Source organism: Platichthys flesus, chromosome 1 (assembly GCF_949316205.1).
Source record: "Platichthys flesus chromosome 1, fPlaFle2.1, whole genome shotgun sequence".
NCBI classification, from domain to species: Eukaryota; Metazoa; Chordata; class Actinopteri; order Pleuronectiformes; family Pleuronectidae; genus Platichthys; species Platichthys flesus.
Genome location: NC_084945.1, coordinates 25,046,973 through 25,068,217, shown reverse-complemented (window position 1 = coordinate 25,068,217; position 21,245 = coordinate 25,046,973). Strand labels below are relative to the sequence as shown.

The following is a 21,245-nucleotide window of genomic DNA, read 5'->3' as shown; positions in this document are numbered from 1 at the left end:
AACAAGCCTCCATACTGCAGGTGTGTTGTCTTCCAAGTGTCCATAAGCCCGGACATTCATATTTGACTTGAAACAGAGTCGTCTACACCATGTGTAGCTACATCTGCTAGCCTAGCCACCTCCGGTGGACTTGTAGGCCTAAAACACGGTTTAGATGAGCTTGCTGCGAGTCAAATATAAATGTCGGGGCTTGTGGACACTTGGATGACACCAGCAGTCGGTAGGCATGTTCTGTTTTCAGTGTTGTTTTACTATGTCTGAAATATAGGTCACTAGGAATTTCAATCGTATCAGATTCGGCTGCTACAAAGTTTACTTCTGAGACTACAGAAGGGTTTTGTGGACTCAAACACTCTCGCCCCCCATAGATGATGAGTTAATTAAACATTTAAACAAATGTTGTGTAGCAATAGTAAAGGACATTGGTGGTGAAGATGAATACCTTTTTTTTTATTCACCTGTAATGGCCACTTCTAATTCCAGCCTTGGCACTGAACTCTTTGGCTGGCACTTTGCCCAGAGCATAATCGCTGATGCAGAAAAGATGTGAATGTGACTTTTAAAAGATGAAGCACTTATCTGACTGAGGCTACACAAGCAGATATGAATGAATTCATGGTAATTTTTACATTTAATATCTGTTTCTTTTCATGTAACTTCCATCTCTTTTTTTCCTTAGATTTAGTATCCACAATAAAGATTGATCGTGCCACCGTCCTTCCCGATGTTTGGTCATGGTAAAGAGCTGCTTCCTCAAAACGGTTTGAGTTCTGAAAACCTGGATTAGAGTCTTTTCAGCTCTTTGGAAATGTTGAGCGAAGAGGGGAAAGGGTTTCAGAAGAAGACTTTTTTGTATCACCAACGCTGTTATATTTCTACTCGATGATCACCACCACACTCCTATTACTCATAACAGCCTGCCAAATTGGCATCTGTTGAGTGGGAGCCCCACTTTGAGTAGTTTTCAGTTTTCAAACTGAGGTGGAATCAGGTTTCCTTCACTTCCATCTACAGCTAGCCAGAGATTGATGCACAATTAAGGGAGCAGGGTTTCATTGTAGTGGAAATATTTCTCACTCTCTAACCCCTCTTTCTTTTCTCTCTCCTTTCAGTCACCTCCGTTTCTACCTATCTTTTACCTCTCACACACAAAAAAAGGGTCTGTGAGTGCACACTGCTCATGTTGAAAGGAAACGGAATCAAGAGTGTCCATTACGAGAGAGAGAGAGAGAGAGAGAGAGAGAGAGAGAGAGAGAGAGAGAGAGAGAGAGAGAGAGAGAGAGAGAGAGAGAGAGAGAGAGAGAGAGAGAGAGAGATTTGATTTTTTTTTTTTTTTTGATTTTTCAAGCCACTTTTATTTACTCAGTTTTCAAAAACACAAGTTACATCAACATAAAAACAATATTCAATCCAAAATATGACCAAACACCAGCTTATCTATTGTCACAGAACATAAAACCTGCTTGAGGCACCACATCTTCTCAAAATCTTCTACATTATTTGACAAAATAAAGAAAGAAAAATCAGTTTTCAGCCTCGCCTTTAACATTTGTTTAAAGATGCAAATAACATCTACATCCAGTGAGTCTTCAAGTTTTTTCCTCCTGGAGAGATAGATCGCCATCTTTGCTTGACCCAAAAAAAAGTTGAAGAGTTGACTTTTTATTTTGTTTTTACTGTTGTACTTGTAACCCAGGATGAACATTTGATCTGTGAAAACTTCTTCAAATAAAGCACACAGGTGAGTCAGAAACATAAACAGTGAGGAGAGTCGACCACACTTCAGAAAACAATGAAGAACTGTCTCCCTCTGTGGACAGAAGGGACACGTAGCAGCAACTTCAGAGTTAATCACCGAAACAAAAGCGTTTACAGGAACAGCTCCGTGTAGAACCCTCCACTGTAAGTCCCCCCCCCTCTTAGTCAGCGGTGGTTTGTACAGGGCTCTCCACTCCGGCCTCTGAGCCTCCGTCAGATCCAGATGAGTCCTCCATGGAGAGTCACTCCGGGCTTCTAGTCTGTCCTGGTTCAGAAACTTCACTAGTAAATAATACATTGTTTTCCCTGTCATGGTGCTGAGTGTATTACCAGAGGCAGTTTTTAATTTCAACAACAAACCTTCACATTTTATCATAGGAACAATTGTTGAGAGGCTGTTTCCAGCCTCTCAGCAGGAAGCTGACCACCCTGACCACCCTGACTGACCTGACTGACCTGATCCCCAAACGTGAGGCCAGACCTGCAGCGTTGTCCAGGTGAGGGCCACACACCTCCACCACATGGTCCAGTGTGAGGACCCGGGCCTCGCACAGTTTTTGATTCAGGCCTGGTTCTGCAGCACACCGGAGCCGATTCCCGTGAACCACTGGCTCTTTGAGGAGCCAAAGCAGAGAGTCAGAGTCTTTCAGTCTGCCCTTCTGGAACATTCCCCACACTCGGAGCAGTCCTTTGTAAAAAAGTGGAAGGTTGTTCAACTTACATGCATTCACATCCATTAGAAACCACGACTCAGCCAGGCCTAGCTCACCACACCGCTCGAGTATGGCACGGGCTACTGGTCTCCAGACCAGGTCCAAAGGACCAGTAAGGAGTCTCTGGACAAACTGGAGTCTGAAAGCGGCCCCCCTACTCGCCAAGTGGACAAGGCCATGTCCCCCCTCCTCCGTAGGTAGAAAGAGGACACTCTGTGGGACCCAGTGCAGACGGTCCCAGAAGAAGTCCACCATCACGGCCTGTATCCTGGCCAGCAGACGTGCTGGGGGGTCCACACATGCCAGTCGGTGCCACAGCATGGAGGACACCAGGTTGTTTATAATGAGGGTGCGGCCTTTAAACGACATGTGTGGACGAAGCCACTTCCATTTTTTCAGGCGTCCCTCTACCTTCTCTAAAACATTATCCCAATTTTTGCTTATGAAGGTTGCATCCCCAAGATAAATACCTAGATATCTAAGACCCTCTTTTTTCCAGGTCAACCCCCCCGGTAATACAAGTTCTCTCCTCAGCTCAGTTCCCATTGCTAAAGCTTCACTTTTTCCCCAGTTAACTTTAGCAGATGATATTTTACTGAAATTATCGACATTTTCAACCAATTTATCGATGTCCTCTTGTTTTTGAACAAAGACCATGACATCATCAGCATAAGCAGATACTTTCACAGTTTGTGGACACCCTGGGAGATTTGCACCTGACAGCTGTACCCTCAGTCTGTGCAGGAGCGGCTCTATGGCTAGAGAGTACAGCATGCCAGAGAGGGAGCAGCCCTGTCTGATTCCCCTCTGGACTTTAAAAGGAGAGCTTAATCCACCATTAATCTTTAAAACACTCTCAATGTCACTGTACAAAGTCCGGATCATGGCTATGAGACCAGGGCTGAACCCAAACACCTGCAGCACCTGCCACAAGTATCCGTGTTCAACCCGATCAAAAGCCTTTTCTTGATCTATAGAAATAAGACCAAGTTCACAGCCAGATGAACCAGAGAGGTTCAAAACATCCCGAATCAGAGTAATATTGTCAGATATCAGCCTGCTGGGCACACAGTAGGTCTGGTCTACGTGAATGACCTGCTCCATCACTTTTCTCAGCCTCGTTGCCAACACTTTGGACAAAAGTTTATAGTCCGTGCAGAGCAGAGCCACTGGTCGCCAGTTCTTTATTTCTTTAAGATCTCCTTTTTTGGGGAGAAGGGTGAGGACCGCTCTCCTGCAGCTCAAAGGTAGTTGTCCTTTGTTGAAACTGTCTCTGAGGACCAACAGCAGATCTCCTCCAATCACAGGCCAGAAAGCCTTGTAGAAGTCAGCAGGCAGTCCGTCGATACCCGGAGCCTTGCCGTTCTTTAACCTCTGCAGAGCAGCATGTAGTTCTACTGCAGAGAGCTGTGTGTGTAGCTCTGCACTGACCTCTGCAGGCACCTTGGGTAGACCCTCAAAGAACGGCTGTGCCACCTCTGGTCTCTCTTGGAACTCCATCGCGAAGAGGTCCTCATAGAAACCAACAGCATATCTGCGAATCTCTGCAGACTCCTGCAACAGCTGCCCCGTGTTGGACCGCAGGGAGGTCATGAGTCTTTTTTGCCCGTTCTTACGTTCGAGGCCAAAGAAGAAGTGAGAGGGAGCATCCATCTTGGCAACATGCTGGAACCGGGAGCGAACCAGAGCACCTTGAGCAGAAAAACCCAACAGGTCTGACAGAGCTGACTTTTTGTTTTTGAGAACTTTAAAATGTTCTCCGTCTCCTGTGGATTCTGCTAAATCTCGCAGATCCACTATTTCTGTCTCCAGAGCTTTCATAGACCTGGTCATGTCTCTCGTGACATTGCGAGTGTACTGTAGGCACAGATTCTTAATTTGACCCTTTCCTATATCCCACCACTGCTGTAATGAGGTGTAGTCAGATTTAGTTTTTGAAAAATTGTTCCAAAACAAAACGAAAGCATTTTTGAAAACATTATCTGACAGCAGGGCTACATTGAAATGCCAGTAACTACTGCTGCACTTAATATTTTTAATGGAAACTGAAACCTGAACGAGTGAATGGTCTGAAAAGCCAACTGGGTGTATGGAGCAACTCTGAAGAGCATTGGCCTGATGTTTGAAACAATAAAATCTGTCCAGCCGAGCCATAGATAGAGTATTGTCTCTAGTATGAACCCAAGTGTACTGACGCTGAGTGTGATGAAGAAACCTCCAGGTGTCACACAGATCATTCTGTTCAATCAGTTTGACAAGACACCTCCTGGAGGCTCCATGAGGTTCTGCATGGTTTCTGTCCAGAGCTGCATCAGCCGTGCAGTTAAAGTCACCACCCAGGAACATGTGACCTTCACCACTACACGAGTTAACAGCAGAGTTCAGAGTGTTTAGCAGAGTTACTCTTTCTGTGCCTACAGTCGGAGCATAAACATTTATGAAGGTTAGTTTTACATTTTCAAAGACAGCCTGTATTTTCAACAGGCGACCCTCTACAATATCCTCTGTTGCAGAGGAAACAGGTAGAAAGTCCCTGGAAAATAAAATGGCCACTCCAGCACTGTTACTGCTCTTATGGCTGAAGAACACCTGCCCATCCCACTCCTTCCTCCACGAAGCTTCACTCTCAGGTGTGCTGTGTGTTTCCTGGAGAAAAACAACATTTAACTTCCTGATTCTACACAGGCTGAACAGAGCAGCTCTCTTCACATCTCCTCTGGCACCATTCATATTTAAAGATCCCAGCTTTATGTCACACATGTTGAGGATAAGAGAGAGGTTAAAACAAACATAGAGGACCACACAGACAGAGGAAACAGACAGGTTTTTCAACATCAAATTGCTATTTGGGCTCGGACCTTTGACATTAGTTTTTTAAGACGATAAGTTTCCCGATCAGTGAAGGTCGGTTGGTCTGGACCTTCAGAATTCCCCATGTGATACTTCAATGACTTGAGGAAAAGTCCTAAATCTGGGTAGAAGTCCTCTACTCTAACCATTCTTGTGCCCTTAGTGTTTTGTAAAAACTTCCTGATACTGGTGAAGGTGTAAAGCCTCTCTACATCCTCCTTCATGTTCTCCGGTGTTTCTGTTGAAATGTCCTCTGACTGAGAGGAAGAACACGGTGGGTTTATCTTAGATACTTTTTTTGCCTGGTTACTATTTGTCTTGTTTTCAGGGTTTTTTCTTTTGGCTGACAGTTTTAGGAAATCTTCCTCCATCAAAAAATCCTCCTCATCAGGGAGCTCTGCCTCTGCTCCTCTAGTGGATGTGTGAGTATATCTCACCTCGTTCTTTTGATGGACGTCCTCACTGTCCTCCCCCCGTGAACCTGGTGTGTCCCCCCGTGGCTCCATCGGGACAGTGGCCCCAGCACCACCCGAGACAGGCGGGGGCCCCGATGCAGGAGCAGAGGAACCACCCCCGGCCAAGGCAGGCAGAGGCCCCGACGCAGGAGCAGAGGAACCACCCCCGACCAAGGCAGGCGGAGGCCCCGGTGCAGGAGCATCCGAGCAACCACCCGCCAGGGCAGGCGGAGGCCCCGACGCAGGAGCAGAGGAACCACCCCCGGCCAAGGCAGGCGGAGGCCCCGATGCAGGAGCAGGGGAACCACCACCGGCCAAGGCAGGCGGAGGTCCCGATGCAGGAGCAGAGGAGCCACCCCCGGCCAAGGCAGGCGGAGGCCCCGATGCAGGAGCAGGGGAACCACTACCGGCCAAGGCAGGCGGAGGTCCCGATGCAGGAGCAGAGGAGCCACCCCCGGCCAAGGCAGGCGGAGGCCCCGATGCAGGAGCAGAGGAACCACCACCGGCCAAGGCAGGCGGAGGCCCCGATGCAGGAGCAGAGGAACCACCCCCGGCCGAGGCAGCCGGAGGCCCCGATGCAGAGGCAGCCGACTGGCCCCCACCGGCTCTGTCTGGGCACAAGCGGATCAGGTGTCCCTCCCTCCCACAGCCAAAACACTTCATGTTCCCTGAAGTTACATGCACCGTGTAGTTATAATCCTCAACTTTAAAAGTAAACACCAGGTTCAACTCCTCCTCACTTTTCTTGAGAACCATAAACACGTGTCTCCTAAAAGACATGACATGTTTTAGACGTGGAGATCTACTGTGAATGGGGATCATTTTCATGGGGGACATTAATTGTCCATGTCTGGCCAGTTCCTTCTCCAATAACTCATTCTTCAGGAATGGGGGGACATTAGAAATTAGGACCTTCCTGACCGGATTTGCCAGGGACAACACAGGTGTGAAGGAGCCCTGAATCACCACTCCCCTCTCAAGTAGCTGGTTAGCTTTTTCTACGCTCTCTACAAACACCACCACAGCACTGTTCATTCGTGAGGCAGACTTCACACTGTCATACCCCACAACCTCACCCACAGCCAGACTGACCTCCTCCACCGAGCAGTCCACAGCCGGACACAGTTTGATGCCGTGTCGGCGTGTTAGCTTGTGGAGGCCGGAGCCTCCACCTGCAGCAGCCATGCTGCACAAACACAAACACACAACTAACAACTAAACTACTGCTCCTGACCCTGTCACTCACACAGAAACAAAAAACACCTCTACTACAATTGCAGAGGGAAAAAAGAGCAAAATAAACAGGTAGAAATATATAGTTTGAAACAAACTTTCTCCAGCTCACTCACCAGACTCACTCCCAACATGCACTCCGAGAGAGAGAGAGAGAGAGAGAGAGAGAGAGAGAGAGAGAGAGAGAGAGAGCTCTGGCTGTGGGGTACATCCAGAGTATAGGGGAGGAGGAATGGAGAAGAAATGAGACAGGAAAGGTGGAGAAATGGTTTGGAGAGATGAGGAGGGGAGTGCTTTTGTCCCCAGGGACATAATTAGGTGCAAGAAGGCTAATCACTGGACATAAAATACAACCTCTCTTCCTGTATTAACACATAACCTCGTCCATTCACTGCCGGGGGGGACGGAGGACCCCATAATCATTTATCCGGTGTCATATCACTTCCAAAGAGCCTTTTCAGAGGCCTGGGATGAGGTGGTTTGAATTATCTGCATCAAAAGTATCTGAGAATCACAAGTATTTCATGGGTGGAAGAAAAAAAAAAAGGGAGATGGAGTAGGAAAGAAGAAGGGGTGGGCGGGTGGGTTGGGACCTATATGAACTGGCAAATTAGCAAGCCTCAGATGTTCCGTCTTCCTATGAATGAGTTTTGTGTCTCAGTTCCTGTGCTCCCCCGCTGTTTCAGCTGTGTGTTAGGTATCAGACATTTGCCAGCTCACCGGGGTGTGTTCAGTCGTCTCCGGTGGTCGTATTTGAAAATAAATGGCGTTGGGGGGTGAGAACACATTTGCAATAATTAAAACATGCAGCGGTTATGAAAGATTTAAATCACATTTTTGAACTTTCAATCCGTTTCATCACTTCACAGGAAATTAATCGATTTTAATGATGCATGGACTCGAGATGAGTCAATCAAGTGTTGGAGATGAGCTGCTGTTGACCTGGATACTGTCTGCTGTCAGGGTCAACATGGCAGGGAAAGTGTAAACCTGACTCAAGCAGCTTTCTGTGTGTAGACAGCAACATTTGGCCTGCAATAACCTTAGCCCTCGCCCCCCCTCTCCTTTCCCCCCTTGATATTCCTCCGTCTCTGTGTCTGCTTCATTCTCTAGATACTTCTCTCCCCAGCTATCTTTCCCACTATCTCACCTCGCGGTGACTCCCTGTCCCTCGGCCCTGCCGCGTCTTTCACTCTCCTCCTCGTAAAATACAATATTTATCTCAGCCTGTTTGAGTTCACTCACCCTTATCATTGGGTGTGCTCCCCCTGGCTCAGAGGTGGATTAGTCTAGGACTCATTGACATTACATTGGTCATGAAATATGCATATCACGATCAAAGGTGATGGCAAGAGAGAAGGCATCTCTACAAGAGCTCACAACCTGGAGTCGATGTTCCCCCTCATACCATAAGCACCAGCGGATCACATTGTGCAAAGCTGAGATGTAACACAATTATTAATAACTTAATAATAGCACATAATTTGAGCAGTTTACATTTTGTGTGCAGTGCAAAAGGAGAACGATTAAAAGGAAGACGGATGATCAATTCAGCCAGTTCCCATACATAGTACTTTGTACCAGTACTTTGATTTGAATGTAATGGCATTGATCATTTAGAACAGCCCAGTCGGAGGATAGGTGCAGTCATCTTTTTTTTACCTGAGGCTTTGGACAGAGACCATTGCCAACGCTTTCATTTTCCCATATCAAAACATCTTATAGGAGGATTATTAGGTTCAAACAAATAGGATTATGAACTAAGGGACATCAATACATGCGCGGAACCATTGCAAATAGTTTATCAAATGTTGTATACATCTGCCAATGCGAGGCCTGACAAGTAAAAGAATGGTCCACTGTGTTAGTTCATAGTCTCTTTTAATGTTCTGTCTGTACAGAATGTGAAGATAAAACATAAAATATCAAGACTAAAGATATATTCATATTACATCCATAAATGAACGGTCTTACACTGGGTTCTGCATTAGCTGGGGCAGTAGGCTACATAGGCCTTTCGAACTACCTTGGTTATTGTGGTTTCAGTTAAAACAAGTAATTGATTGTCATGGTTACAATAGTAAACATACAGCAAAAGTTTCCTATTAACACATGACGCACATGCCCTGATTGTCTGAGACGTGTTGTCACCCACTACCGCCCCTCTTTAGGCGAGGTTGTGGCCTCTTGGTAGGGCGAGCAGTAGACAGGCTCCGTTCAGTGGAGTTGCAGGAGAGAGAATGGAAACATAATCAACAAGCCGCGAATTCTCCGGACAATAACGGGCTCTATTCACACATCGGACAATACACAGCATTTGTACTTTGGACCTGCCAGGAAAACTCTGTTTAATGTCAAGTTCAACTGATGCCAACATTTGAATTTTTATACAAAGCTACTCAGGTTAATGTCTCAAAAGTTTCAGGTTTGCACTACGTGTGTGAAAGAATCAAGAATCAAGCTACGCTAAATTTCACACACTCTCAAATATTAGTTTCCTAAATATGTAGAATTTGTTTTTCATCTCAAAGAATGAATCCCCGGGTTAATGGTTAAACTGGATAAGCAACAACATTTACTGGGTTCTGCCCTGACCTATACATCATCCCTCCACCAAGTTCCATGGAAATCTGCTCAGTTGTTTTTGTCTCACCTCGCTTACAAACAAACAACAACAACCAAGCAACAGGGGGAAGGGGTGAAAACAGAACCTTTCGGCAAAGGTATTAAAAAAGACCAACGATGACTATTGATCAGGAACAGTCTATTGTCCTGCTAACATGAACTTTGTTTCTCTAAGCACCTTGGTTGTACTACGGGTCATGATGAGCTGTCAAAGATGACCTATGGGCTTAATTTGTACAGAAGCAGCTTCAGTACTAGCAGTGTTCAAAACAGCGATCAGCGCAGCTGGGGTCAAAGTTCAACAAATTTGAACTTCCAGTGCGCCCCTTTAGGTCATGCTCTTATTGTGCAAAATGAAGCCTGCATCACTAGAACCAGTTCTGTGATTCTGTCTTCAATCTTGAATTGTTTTTTAAATGAACAAATGTGGAATGTTTAAATTCAGTCGGTGTCACGTAATTGTCAAAGAAAGAAAAAAGGCCTTTTTTGATTTGCTTTTCCTTACAGTCAAAACCTTCTCTCTATGGAAGGGTTGGCCTACATAGCAAACTGCACCCATCTGTCACATAAGTAAGTTAAACTGAAAGCAAAAGGCAGTTCTGAGCAGCTCTCTGGCAAAGAGCGTTGCACAAACAGACACTACAGACAGTTTGGAGTGACAGTGCCGGTCTAAGTCATTCTGGCCTTGCCAAAGTTCTTCTATCGATTTTTGTCTTTTCTTCTTTCTGATGCCACTCTAACAATGTCGCATGGCTTATATAGGACTTTAGCAGGCATTAAACACATTGGATTGTGAATATGATTTAAATGATGCTGGAGAGCACACTGCTACACACTTAGTTAATGAGCCAGTGTCTAGGTATTAGTTCCTAGTATCTGTGCATTACTGTACATGCTGACCGCTAGCGAATCCTTCCCGATTACCTCAGAATCTGCTGCTCAATGGCACATAACCAATAACTAATCACTACTTGCTTATTATGCACAGATTAGTTACTGTTCTGTGTTCCCTCCAGTAAAGTGCTGCATCATACTGAGCCGCACAGGGGAACGCATCATTACCTCATGATTTCTCTTATTTCCATTACTTACAGTTTATTTTTTTTTTGCCTCCCCCAAAAGGAGTGCCACCAGCTCTCATTCTGTGTGAACTTATTTGCTTTGTGTTGAAGTGTTTTCCAACAGAATACAAACATGAAAATGATTAATGATCATGTCTCAAAATATTATTCCATTATTAAACAATCTACTAGAAAACAGGAGTTTTCGTGGCAACTGTGAGAGTCTTCAAGCTCAGTGAGCGATCAGGAGTAACATGTTGGTTTGACATTTCATAATCTAATTAAAGTCTATTATGACAAACCAAAGGCTCCTTGTCGCAGCTATGCCGGATGAATGACAGAAACAAAACAAGTTTGAAAGCAAAATATTGGTGGATTCTTATGAAAGCAATTTGAAAATGAAGACTGATTAAAACATGATTGTCGGCTACAAGTGGAACATTCATGTGTGGTAATTGTGATTTAGCCTTAGTAAAATACAGAGGTACACACGCTGAACTTGTCTTTCTTTGACACACTGTGGTAAACACTTCACTTCCTACTACTTTACTATAATGACATAAAATGCCATGTAGACAATAAACAAATTCCATACCCAATTTCTTTTTTGAAGGATTAGGTACAGATTCCCCTGAATGTGAAATGAATAACAGTTGGTTACTCTTTGTGTTGTAGTAAGTAAAATTGAAAGTGTTGCCATTAAATTCAGGACAAACATTTCTATTCAATACGTTTTCAGACTTTCTGCTCTTTCAAGGCTTTCCATCTGCGGCAGCTGAAATATTTCTCCACTTCCGTGATTAGCAGTTTTAAGTGCATATTCAATACAATCCAATTAATAATAATAACGATAAGAAGAACTCAATTTAGAAGAGTGCTTTAACTCTCCAACATAAGGTACAAAGAGCTGCAAAACAGAAAACCAACGGTTAAAATACAGATAATAACAATAATAATATAAAATATAAAAGACCTGAATAACCTGGCATGTAAGGTAAAGTCATGGATATGCCTTTTGACAGCATGTGGTATGTTATATTTAAGTTTATTATTACAGAGTTTGTCCAAGGCATCCTCTCACTTTCCCCACTCACTACCCCCAACTCAGTTGGAGGATTCCACCCTTGGTCATATCAGCCATAAGGGACAAACAACTTTTAATAATGTAAATTCCCTTTTACCAGATTTCCCAAACAGATAAATTGATGAATGCAAAAAGGTGAGGGGGGTTGTGGATCAGCAGAAACAAACTGAAGCAAAAATATCTCATGACCCTTCTATGTCGATAAGGCAACCTTGTCCGCATAGGGTTGCCCACACATCCAGCAGATGCGGAGCAGCATTGGCATTTATTCAGATCCAGTTTTGAGTTGACTGTCAGTTGTTATGTTCCGGGCAAGTAGCAAACAGTGTTTTTTTGGGGCTGAAAAAAACAGTTGCCTCCAGCCGCTGAGAACCATGCTGCGAGAGTGGAGAGAGTGGCCGATAAAACAAAAATACAAGGAAAATAAAATGTTAAAGTTGGGGCGATGCAAATCCAAAACACTGAGTTAAGGCAAGATCAAACTGAGGAGATGGCTGACAGGGAGCTGCAAAGGTGAGACATACATGTGGGTCTGTCATTACAAGTGATCCCTGTCACACTACATGTAGTGATCTGAACCATTATTAATATAGACTGACTGATAAGAAAGAAGTCTCTAACAGCAGCATGTGTGTTTTCTTGTAAACCCATGAGGTTGGGTAAACCATGTGCAGGACATGAAAATATGGTTTTCACATAGATAGATAGATACCTGATCCCGAGGGAAATTTGGGAATAGGAACCATATCACAGTGTAGCCTTAAATGTAACATTGGTTATTTAAAGACTTTGGGACATTTTCGAGCATACACAGACACTGGAATATGATTTTATAAAAGGACATAATATGATCACGGTAAGACACCTCATCTACTCAGGATGCTTTCTCTGAAAAGAAAATGAAAAGAGGAATCCCACGATGCCGTGACGTGACTGTTAAGTAACCAGCTGCAATAACGTCAAACAGAGCGGTGTCAAATAAAGATAATCCACACACACAGCCCCATGCATCTGCTCATGAGCCGGGCTCTGTCGTCCAGCAGGGTGAAGCTTCCTTCATCCACTGTGCAGCTGTGAAGGGGCCAGCCGGCTCAGGAAACTGATTTAGGTTCCAGACGTCATCTGGCTAAAGCCGAGACAGCGGTGCACCGTGGAAACGACGGGACAGTTATGGTGCAATTCTGCCAGCTGTGCTGTCCACAAACAGAGGTGCTAATTAATGCTAACTGCAAGATGGGGGTCAATTACACACTCCATGGTGCGTGATTAGGACCATCGAGTTAGTGAGCATTGCATCAAAACAACAGTTATCATCTCTGCTGAAATCTCAGCACACACGAACGCACTGGTCCTGAATTAAAAGGTGTAATAGGATTGATTTTCTCTCCTTTCCTCTTCCTTCCACACAAAGTGATTGTAAGGTTTTCTCCAGGGGAAGGCCGGAGGTGTAACTCAAAACCAATAATTTAACAATTACTTGCATTTGTGCACAGGTTTCTGGCTTTCAAAACTTACTTTCCTGCCCGCACTTGTTTGGAATAATAACTTTACACCCACTACAATGCCAGAACAATAAAGTTGCTACGAGCTTCCACCTCCACCCACCTGCATTTCCACCTGCTCAGCAGCTGTGGGTGCCGGAACAAACAAAGACTAAGTAAACAGATACATTGTCTTTTTTTTACTAACTGTGTCTGTTGGATTTGTGATTTGTTTTCTCCTCTACATTACTAAAACATGTCTCTATTGTCATTTTAATTACAGTTCATATGCTGAGAAAACAGGCAACAAATAAAAGTAAAGCTCTTACTGGATGTCAAAGTTTGGGAAACTACCGTTGGAAACATTGTCTCTCATGTCAACACAACTCTGAAAACTGCTTGCCGAATGACTTCCACTGGCAGCTGGGACCATATGGTGTTTACGGGGTTTGGCGGTTCAGTGACCAATGGTGCAAACACAAGACTGGTTAGACCATTACACTGATTCTCGTTCTGCACAGAATACGGGCCCCTGGAATTCTACGTGTATAGAAAACTTTGAGAGGGTGAGCCTTTAATCTCTGTGATTTTCATTATCTTTTGTTTAGGCCGGTCCAGTTATTCCACCACGTACATATTCACCTGATCGCACTGTTTACTTTGATTTTCTTTTGTAGTGCTGTTGTGGAACATTTCTCGCAGCAACCTCAGAAGATCAAAGTGGACTAAATTAGACATGTAAACACTGTTTGATGGAACTTAATTATAAAAAAGTTACCGTTAAGGTTATCCTGCCTGAATAAGTTCAATCATAATGAGGGGAATAAATTCATATAATAAAGAAATTGGTTTGTTTGTGAATTCTCTTGGGACTTTATTATCGAGAGGAAAGGTAAGAAAAACCATTTATCTCAGAGAAATTTCACGGTGCCTTATTTTTAATACAGTTTGAAGAGGCTAATGAAGTAGAATTAATACAAAGTCTTACGGAACAACTCTGCAAATTAGATTAAAGATATATAATTAATTATAGTCATTATTGGGTTCCAGATTTGTGGTTTGACCTTCATATGGTGATATGTTTATTTGTTGTGCTTTATTTTCCTTCTGGGCAAAAAAGAGACCCCTAATTCACCATGTTTCAGTTAGATAGTGTTGAATTAGTTAGTACAAAGTTTGGGAGCATTCACAATCACAGATCAGGACTATAAAGGGACTGTTCACACAAACCACAGAAATGTGTATATGAATGTCTATGTACATGCAGACAGTTAGAATTTTATTTGCTGAAAATTCCAACATTGAGATATAAAAAAAACTATGAATGAGGTAAAAAAAAAGACACCACGTGCTACTACCATGAGGGAGATCATATTTCTGTCTTTTAAGATTAAGCTGATTTCAGTATCCTCCGATGAAGCTTTAAGGTTTGCACATTCCTTGCTCACTAGTACTTTCTGTGCTCTCAAATAAAAAAAAGAATCGAGCCAAAAGAAAAATAAATTATATGTCCAATCTAAATTTAATTGTTAAAATCTGACAAAATAAAAAAACATATCCAAAAAGAGTCAAAATGGCCAAAGATTAATTTATTCAGTCATTTATAGCGGAGGTCCTAACAGTTATAAGTACGTGGTCTGGTAGAGAAAAGTGTTCCTATCAAAAGATCCATTATACTCTTGCGATGAGATTTGCGATGACTCATTTTGCAAATGTAATTTTTCAATACTTTCACAAACATAAATTAAATTCACTTTGTCCAAAAATAAATTTGAAGTTATGAATCTGGAGCTGGATTCTGCTACTGTTGTAAACATATGAATAATTAATAATTAAATAACATTGAAGAGTGTCCTCATGTGGAAATCTAGTTTTACAAGCCATATTACTTATGTTGATGCTGTTCTTACATGGTGCATATTAGAAATGAGTGTTTAATCAAATTACCGGTAACTAATTGGCGCACAGCAAACCTGGGGCCTGGTAGAATTCCACCTTCAGGCAAAATATAATTAATCTGCCAAGCCGTATGCTGTGTGTTTGATAGGCACTTGAAGGGGTCCAGATACACAATACAAAGGGAGGAGGAGGACCAGGTGGTCAGCTGGGATCCACAGCTCATTTCTGCTGCAGGGCCCCCTAAAGGGCTTAATCTATCCGCGAGAACAGTACAATGTTAAATCTGAAAAAAAAGAAGAAAATATTATTTGGTGGGACAGTTTCAACCCATGATATTCATATCTCAAAATCCAGAGGAGAAAGAAGCTTTCTCAATTTGTATGCACCAAAGTTTGTTTGTAATTGGGGGCATCTCTGCCAGGCAACAGTAATTACAGTTTCTCCACCAGGAGACGCAGAGCCACAGGCCTGCCTTCTGAAATCTGGCACATATCAGCAGGCAACAACAAGTGCAAGGTTGTCACCCGAGGGACACTTCCATTACGTGACAAAAGTGAAAAGATAATTTGATTTACTTTTTAGTTAGGCAACCTCTGTCAGACCTGCAGACATACACAGCGGGGGGGAAAGACAGATTGACTACAAATGAGCCGCTGACCTCCCGGGGTCGCACATTCCAGAAAACAATTTGTGCTAACATTTAGCGGGGGCTATCGGTGGGTAAAATGTGTTCCGTGGCTGATTTTTGACTAATGGATCAGGTACATACAGATAGCAGCTACCAGGTTTAACATCACTTCTAATCCCAGAGGGCAAATGCATCTGAAACACCAACAGCACGTTTGGAAAAAGGCGGATGCACGTTGCAATGTGGAATCAGGTGATACGATTTCTGATATTTCTGATTTCTGACTTTAAACGAGTTTCATGTTTGTGACTACTATATTAATCAACAAGAACATTATCCCTGTGTGTGTGTGCACTACAGGCGCTATATATAGACATAGTATTTTATTTCTTTGACTTCACTGAGCCACAGTTATTAATTGATTCAATCAAAAGCTTTTGTTGTTTGTGAAAAAACCTCAATATCAGATAAAGTGCACACAAATCTAATCTTTCCAGATTAACAAAGAGGAGATTGTTCAAAGAGGAATAAAGATAGGAATAAGGATTAGAGGCAAGAAAATGGTAAATTGAACGATATCTTATCTTTGGTAATAAAATAAAATAAAAAACAATCACGGATTAGTGTGATTGCAACACAACATCACAATTTACAGAATAAAACAGTTACGGATTTTTTTGGCAAAATTAGTTTCTCTCTGGGTACATAGTTTCTGTGCCACTAGAATAACTAACTACGATTAATACACAAGCATAATTTTTCCCTCTGATAAGACACAGATGATTATGATGATGATGATGATGAAGAAAATGATTAATTGTGACCCTTTTTTACAAATATATATATATATGACTACTCTGCTACATCAGTGTGACAGAGTCGATTATATCCTCCTGAAAGTTTTGTTTGTCCCAACTTCATGATGTGAAACTCACATGGCTCACTGTTAAGATAATATATTAATATATATACTCTCAGCAAGCAACAGAAACTTTAAGAGATGAAATGTCAATATCTGACACATTTTCAAGCCAAGGAGGAGCTGCTGGAAAGGGAACTTGATAAGCATGTGACATTTTTTTTCTTCTCCAAGTTGATGCATTTTCTTATCTAGTTGCTGCTTTTCAGGTGCACTGTAAAGGTAGAATAAATAGAATTTTGAGTGGGTTAAACCTCCATTTTCTTTCCACAGCATCAAGGAAGACAGAGGAAACTGACTGAAATAGTATTCAAGGAGTGCGGGGTGAGAATATGCTCAGTGACTAAGTGAAGAACAGTCTGGGTGATATAACGGTACAAGGTGGCTGTTGTCTTTATCACACTGTTTTATGACACATAAATCTGCCAGATGTATTCAGAGAGATTCAGATCCGCCGTCCTGCTGTTGTGAGGACCGCTACAGTTGTGCTCCCTCCTCTTAGACTCTCCTGTCGAGTATTTTTCTGTGATGATCAAGGACTTTTATTTTTTTTACTGTGCATTTTTGCACCTCACTATTGTTGTGAATTCACTTTCAGTCAAACTGCTGTCGGTGAAACCATTGAACTTCACAATAAACATAGCTGTATTGCAGGGTGCACTGCTGGTATCTCTTTTAGACAGGGTACTCTTGGGGCAAATTACAGAAGAACAGGATTTCCATGAAGCTGGGGGACTCGAGCCAGATTTAAAAAGGAGCGTTTCAAATCTGAGGTACAAAAGCCGAGGCTGGACTTTTGTACCTACGGGTCTACATCAACAAAAACGCAGCCAATAACATCTTTTGTTGGATCCTCCATGTCGTGACAAACTTCTGAGTCTTTCGGACGCTATACAGACTTTCTATAATAAATGCAGGATCAAATACCTGAGCTCAGATAACACTGATGACATACTGTACCTATGACATCATCTGGGTACATTTCTAAAGCTATGTAGTGAAAGCAGGCCGGCAGCGGGTGAGAATCAAAGTATTTATTTTTTTAATCTGGAGAAACCAAATATGAAAGAGACTATGTAGTATTTTTAACATCTCAATCAGCTTCTTCTCCTTCTTTGTCTCTTGGTTTATCGCAAACAACAAGATGCATAATTCAGCTTCTATGACGCCTTGTCAGCTGCAAGGATTTATTTTATTGTGAAAGCCTGCGACGCAACCTTTGACCCCTTCATCTCAACGCAAATAAAGCTGGAGCATTCAAATGAATCACATAAAGAAAGAAGTAGCCAGTGATTAATATGTTTTCAGTGGTTTAGCTGCTTGACGTGCCACAGTGTATTAGCATTTGATAGCCGCAAGCTAATTATAACGTGGCAGAGGAAAAAAAGAATGAAAGCTGGAGGAGCACAGGTGCTGCGACAATTCACAGGAACATAGGCTATAACCTATTTGATGATTGAGTGTGTCTGTAGCATGTGTGTTTAATCATGGGTGACAGGTCAGGTGGCGTATCATTTGTTAACGGGTCTGGATTTGACTTGAAGGTAATGGTAATATATTGGGCTGGGTCCAGTACAGAGCTTGCGGCTGTGGACGGGTGCGGTTAAGTAAAAAAGAACGTGTTCAGTGGATTAGTCCTTTAAGAACATCATTTTATCATTTTATCTGCAATTTGTGTTTTTATTGACACCACAGTTGAATAAGAAACCACAAGCATTCACAAATATTTATAAAAATATATTTCACAAAGTAGGAAACAATACAGGGTATCTTAGATTACAGTACAGGGAGTAAATAAGTGAACATACACATTTATAGCATTAAAGCACAGTAGAAAATATGATCTGCATGTAGGACTATTCCATATATATTGTTTAGTCTACCGAGAACTGCCATATAACTGTATCAGTACAAACTGAGTATGCACGCAGCTGTAGTGCCATTGAGATTCTCATTATGTGCAAGAGCTAACGTGCAGAGACAAAATCTACCACCTCATTGAAAGCTAATGACGTTAGCAGTAACTCTATGTACAGTACAAGTCTTTTTATCTGATATCATACAGTGTAAGCACAATATGCACATGGTCGGGACTCGTATCTTCATTCTTCTTGGGCTGATGCAACCTTTGCTGAATGTGATGTTCGGAGGGAGTCACATACTACAAGTAGCAAGTATCGATTTGACTATTGTGCTCAGACGGTCACTGTCTGCACCCCAAAATATGTTATGAGACATATTTTACACAGAATTAGCACGTTATCAGAAAGGTCCCATTTCTTGCAGTCCCAATTGATTCGATCATGTGCATTGTTACAGTAACGTAGAGCTCTTGTTGCCTGCTTACATCTAGTCTATGTCATCAACTGCAGTAAATTCATGATAAGGTTTGGCTGTTATGAAATAGTGGTCTAATGGTCGAAAAACAGCTTAATGTGAAATCATCTAAACACACTCACTTGAAATTGCAAGCACAGAAAAAAATGATTTAAGAACAAATATACAAAAACTCAACAGTAATGAAGAATCAACACGTCTCTTGTCAAAAAACAGTACATTACAATTGTATTTAATGTTGCTTCTGTAAAAAGAAGGCCTCAGAGTTTCTACATTTCTCTTTTTTGTCTTCATTTCAGTCTTTAATAGGCTAATAACACTTGCGACCCACACCTGAAGCATGTAAATACAAAGGGTTGTATAAAGCGAGCCTCTCCGGGCTTTATAAATGTGGCCACCAGAGAACATATCAAATGATAACAAATTCACCTTAAAGCCAATACTGGTTTGTCTTTTTTTCAAATCATACATACATTCATTATTGTAATGTAGACCATATATTGCTTTTTCTTCATCGTTTTGTTTCTGGTCACCGGTCAGTGGTGCGGCCTCGGCAGCCTGACATAAAACAAAGGGTCCCTCTGCAGCTTCTGCAGTCCAGCGTGCAGTCCATGGTGGTGAGTGTAGTGTCCACTCAAGCTTCAGAGAACTCAATAATACCCATTATCTCCTTTGATTGGGCAACAGCAAAACCAGGGTTCTTCTGCTACTGGCAGTCACAGAATGACTAATACCCAAAATACAGCTAGACACTCCACAACGGAATCTAAGTTACACCCCACAAGAATCATGGATCTCCTAATGAAGACATTGTTTGGCTCAACAATTACAATGCGCTTGACGTAGTGGATGACGACTGCTATACCTCACTCTAATAAGAATACAAAAAGGTGGCTTCCCTTGATATTAACTTTTTTTATTTTTTTGTCTTTTTAAACACTTGTTTCTAAAAGCCAGCAAATCCCCTAGCGTTTAATAGACAAGTATGTGGACAGAAAAAAGAAAATCTCAAAGGTCTTTTTTTTCTAACAAACCAAAGGTCAGGTCTCGCGGTCACTCTCGCCCACTGAGTAGAGCTCCCCAAGTCTTCTGAAGCGTGGACCCCACTCTCTAAGATAGTCATAGTTCTGGTCCGAGTCTGATGAAGCCGTCTCCAGTGAGCTGAGGGAGCCAGCAATGGATCCACGGCCCTCGTATCCATAGATCTGAATGGAGTCATACGGCGGTGCTGTGGCGTCATTATCTGCCTCGTGGAGCCGCACGTTGATGAATTCGTCCACATCCACGCCGTTGGGGCCTGAGTGCTGTCCAGCTCGGGGCATGAACTGCAGATCGGGCTTGATGTCCTTGCGTGGCAGGTAACCGTTGATGCCGTCTGGGTTCTGCAGTGTGGCAATGTCGAAGGCCTCCGTGTCCTCCTCGCCGCCTCCTTCGTCGTCGTAACGGATGATATTCTCTCTCACATCCTCATCATCCTTGATAATCAAAGGTTCATTCTTGTGTCTCCTCAAGGTGACAAATAGTACTACTATTACTGTGAGAAAGAAAGACAGAAAAAGGGAAGACAGAAGGATGGAAACAAAGGCACAAAGAAGAAGTCCAGGTCAAGCTGTGGATTGTCACCCAGTACAAATATATTAAGGTCGTCATCCACTCATTTGTAAATGGAATAATTCTGTCTGAAACAAAAATATACCTCACCTAACAGCAGTATGATGCAGGCCAGGATGGCAATGAGAGCTCCCATACTAAGGCCGATGGGTAAGACGTAGGCCTCCACGTTGCAGGACTGCACAATGCCGTCCTTGCTGCACCCACAGACCCGAATGGTCAGGGTGTTGGTGCTGCTCATTGGTGGATTCCCATTGTCGGTCACAATGATTGGCAGGAAGTACACCTCCTGTTTTTGTCGTCGGAAAGTGTCATGCTTGGCTAGAACACTGATTGAATTGTCTGTTGGAGAGAGGTAAAGACAGAGATGGACTTTGGTGAGAATGTGGTTGAAAGCCATTCATATTCCTGGTGGCAGCACACTGAAGTCCCATATGTTAAATTTTGTGAAGATCAGTGCAGGGTGAGGGTAAACTCATTTCACATCAATCGTCACTGAGAGTCTTTAGCATTCTCGTATTGTGGATGGATATCAGCCACCCTCCCTTTTTCTTGATAGTCTAATTTGGAAATTCTGGAGAGAGGCAAGTT

At 42.8% G+C, this 21,245-nt stretch overlaps 1 protein-coding gene across 2 annotated transcripts in view; it reads right to left on the bottom strand.

The window, feature by feature from the left end:
- Positions 1–18,428: 18,428 nt before the first annotated feature.
- cdh8 (cadherin 8) overlaps positions 18,429–21,245 on the bottom strand; it is an 87,007-nt gene continuing 84,190 nt past the window's right edge. The window contains exons 10-11 of one of the 2 annotated variants that reach the window (XM_062389949.1): positions 20,745–20,996; positions 18,429–20,577 (exon numbers count right to left, since the gene is read on the bottom strand). In XM_062389949.1, coding sequence (XP_062245933.1) covers positions 20,084–20,577; positions 20,745–20,996 — 746 coding nt within the window. In that variant the 3' untranslated portion in view covers positions 18,429–20,083. The remainder of the gene's footprint in view (positions 20,578–20,744; positions 20,997–21,245) is intronic. The other variant, XM_062389957.1, reaches the window with a different exon arrangement.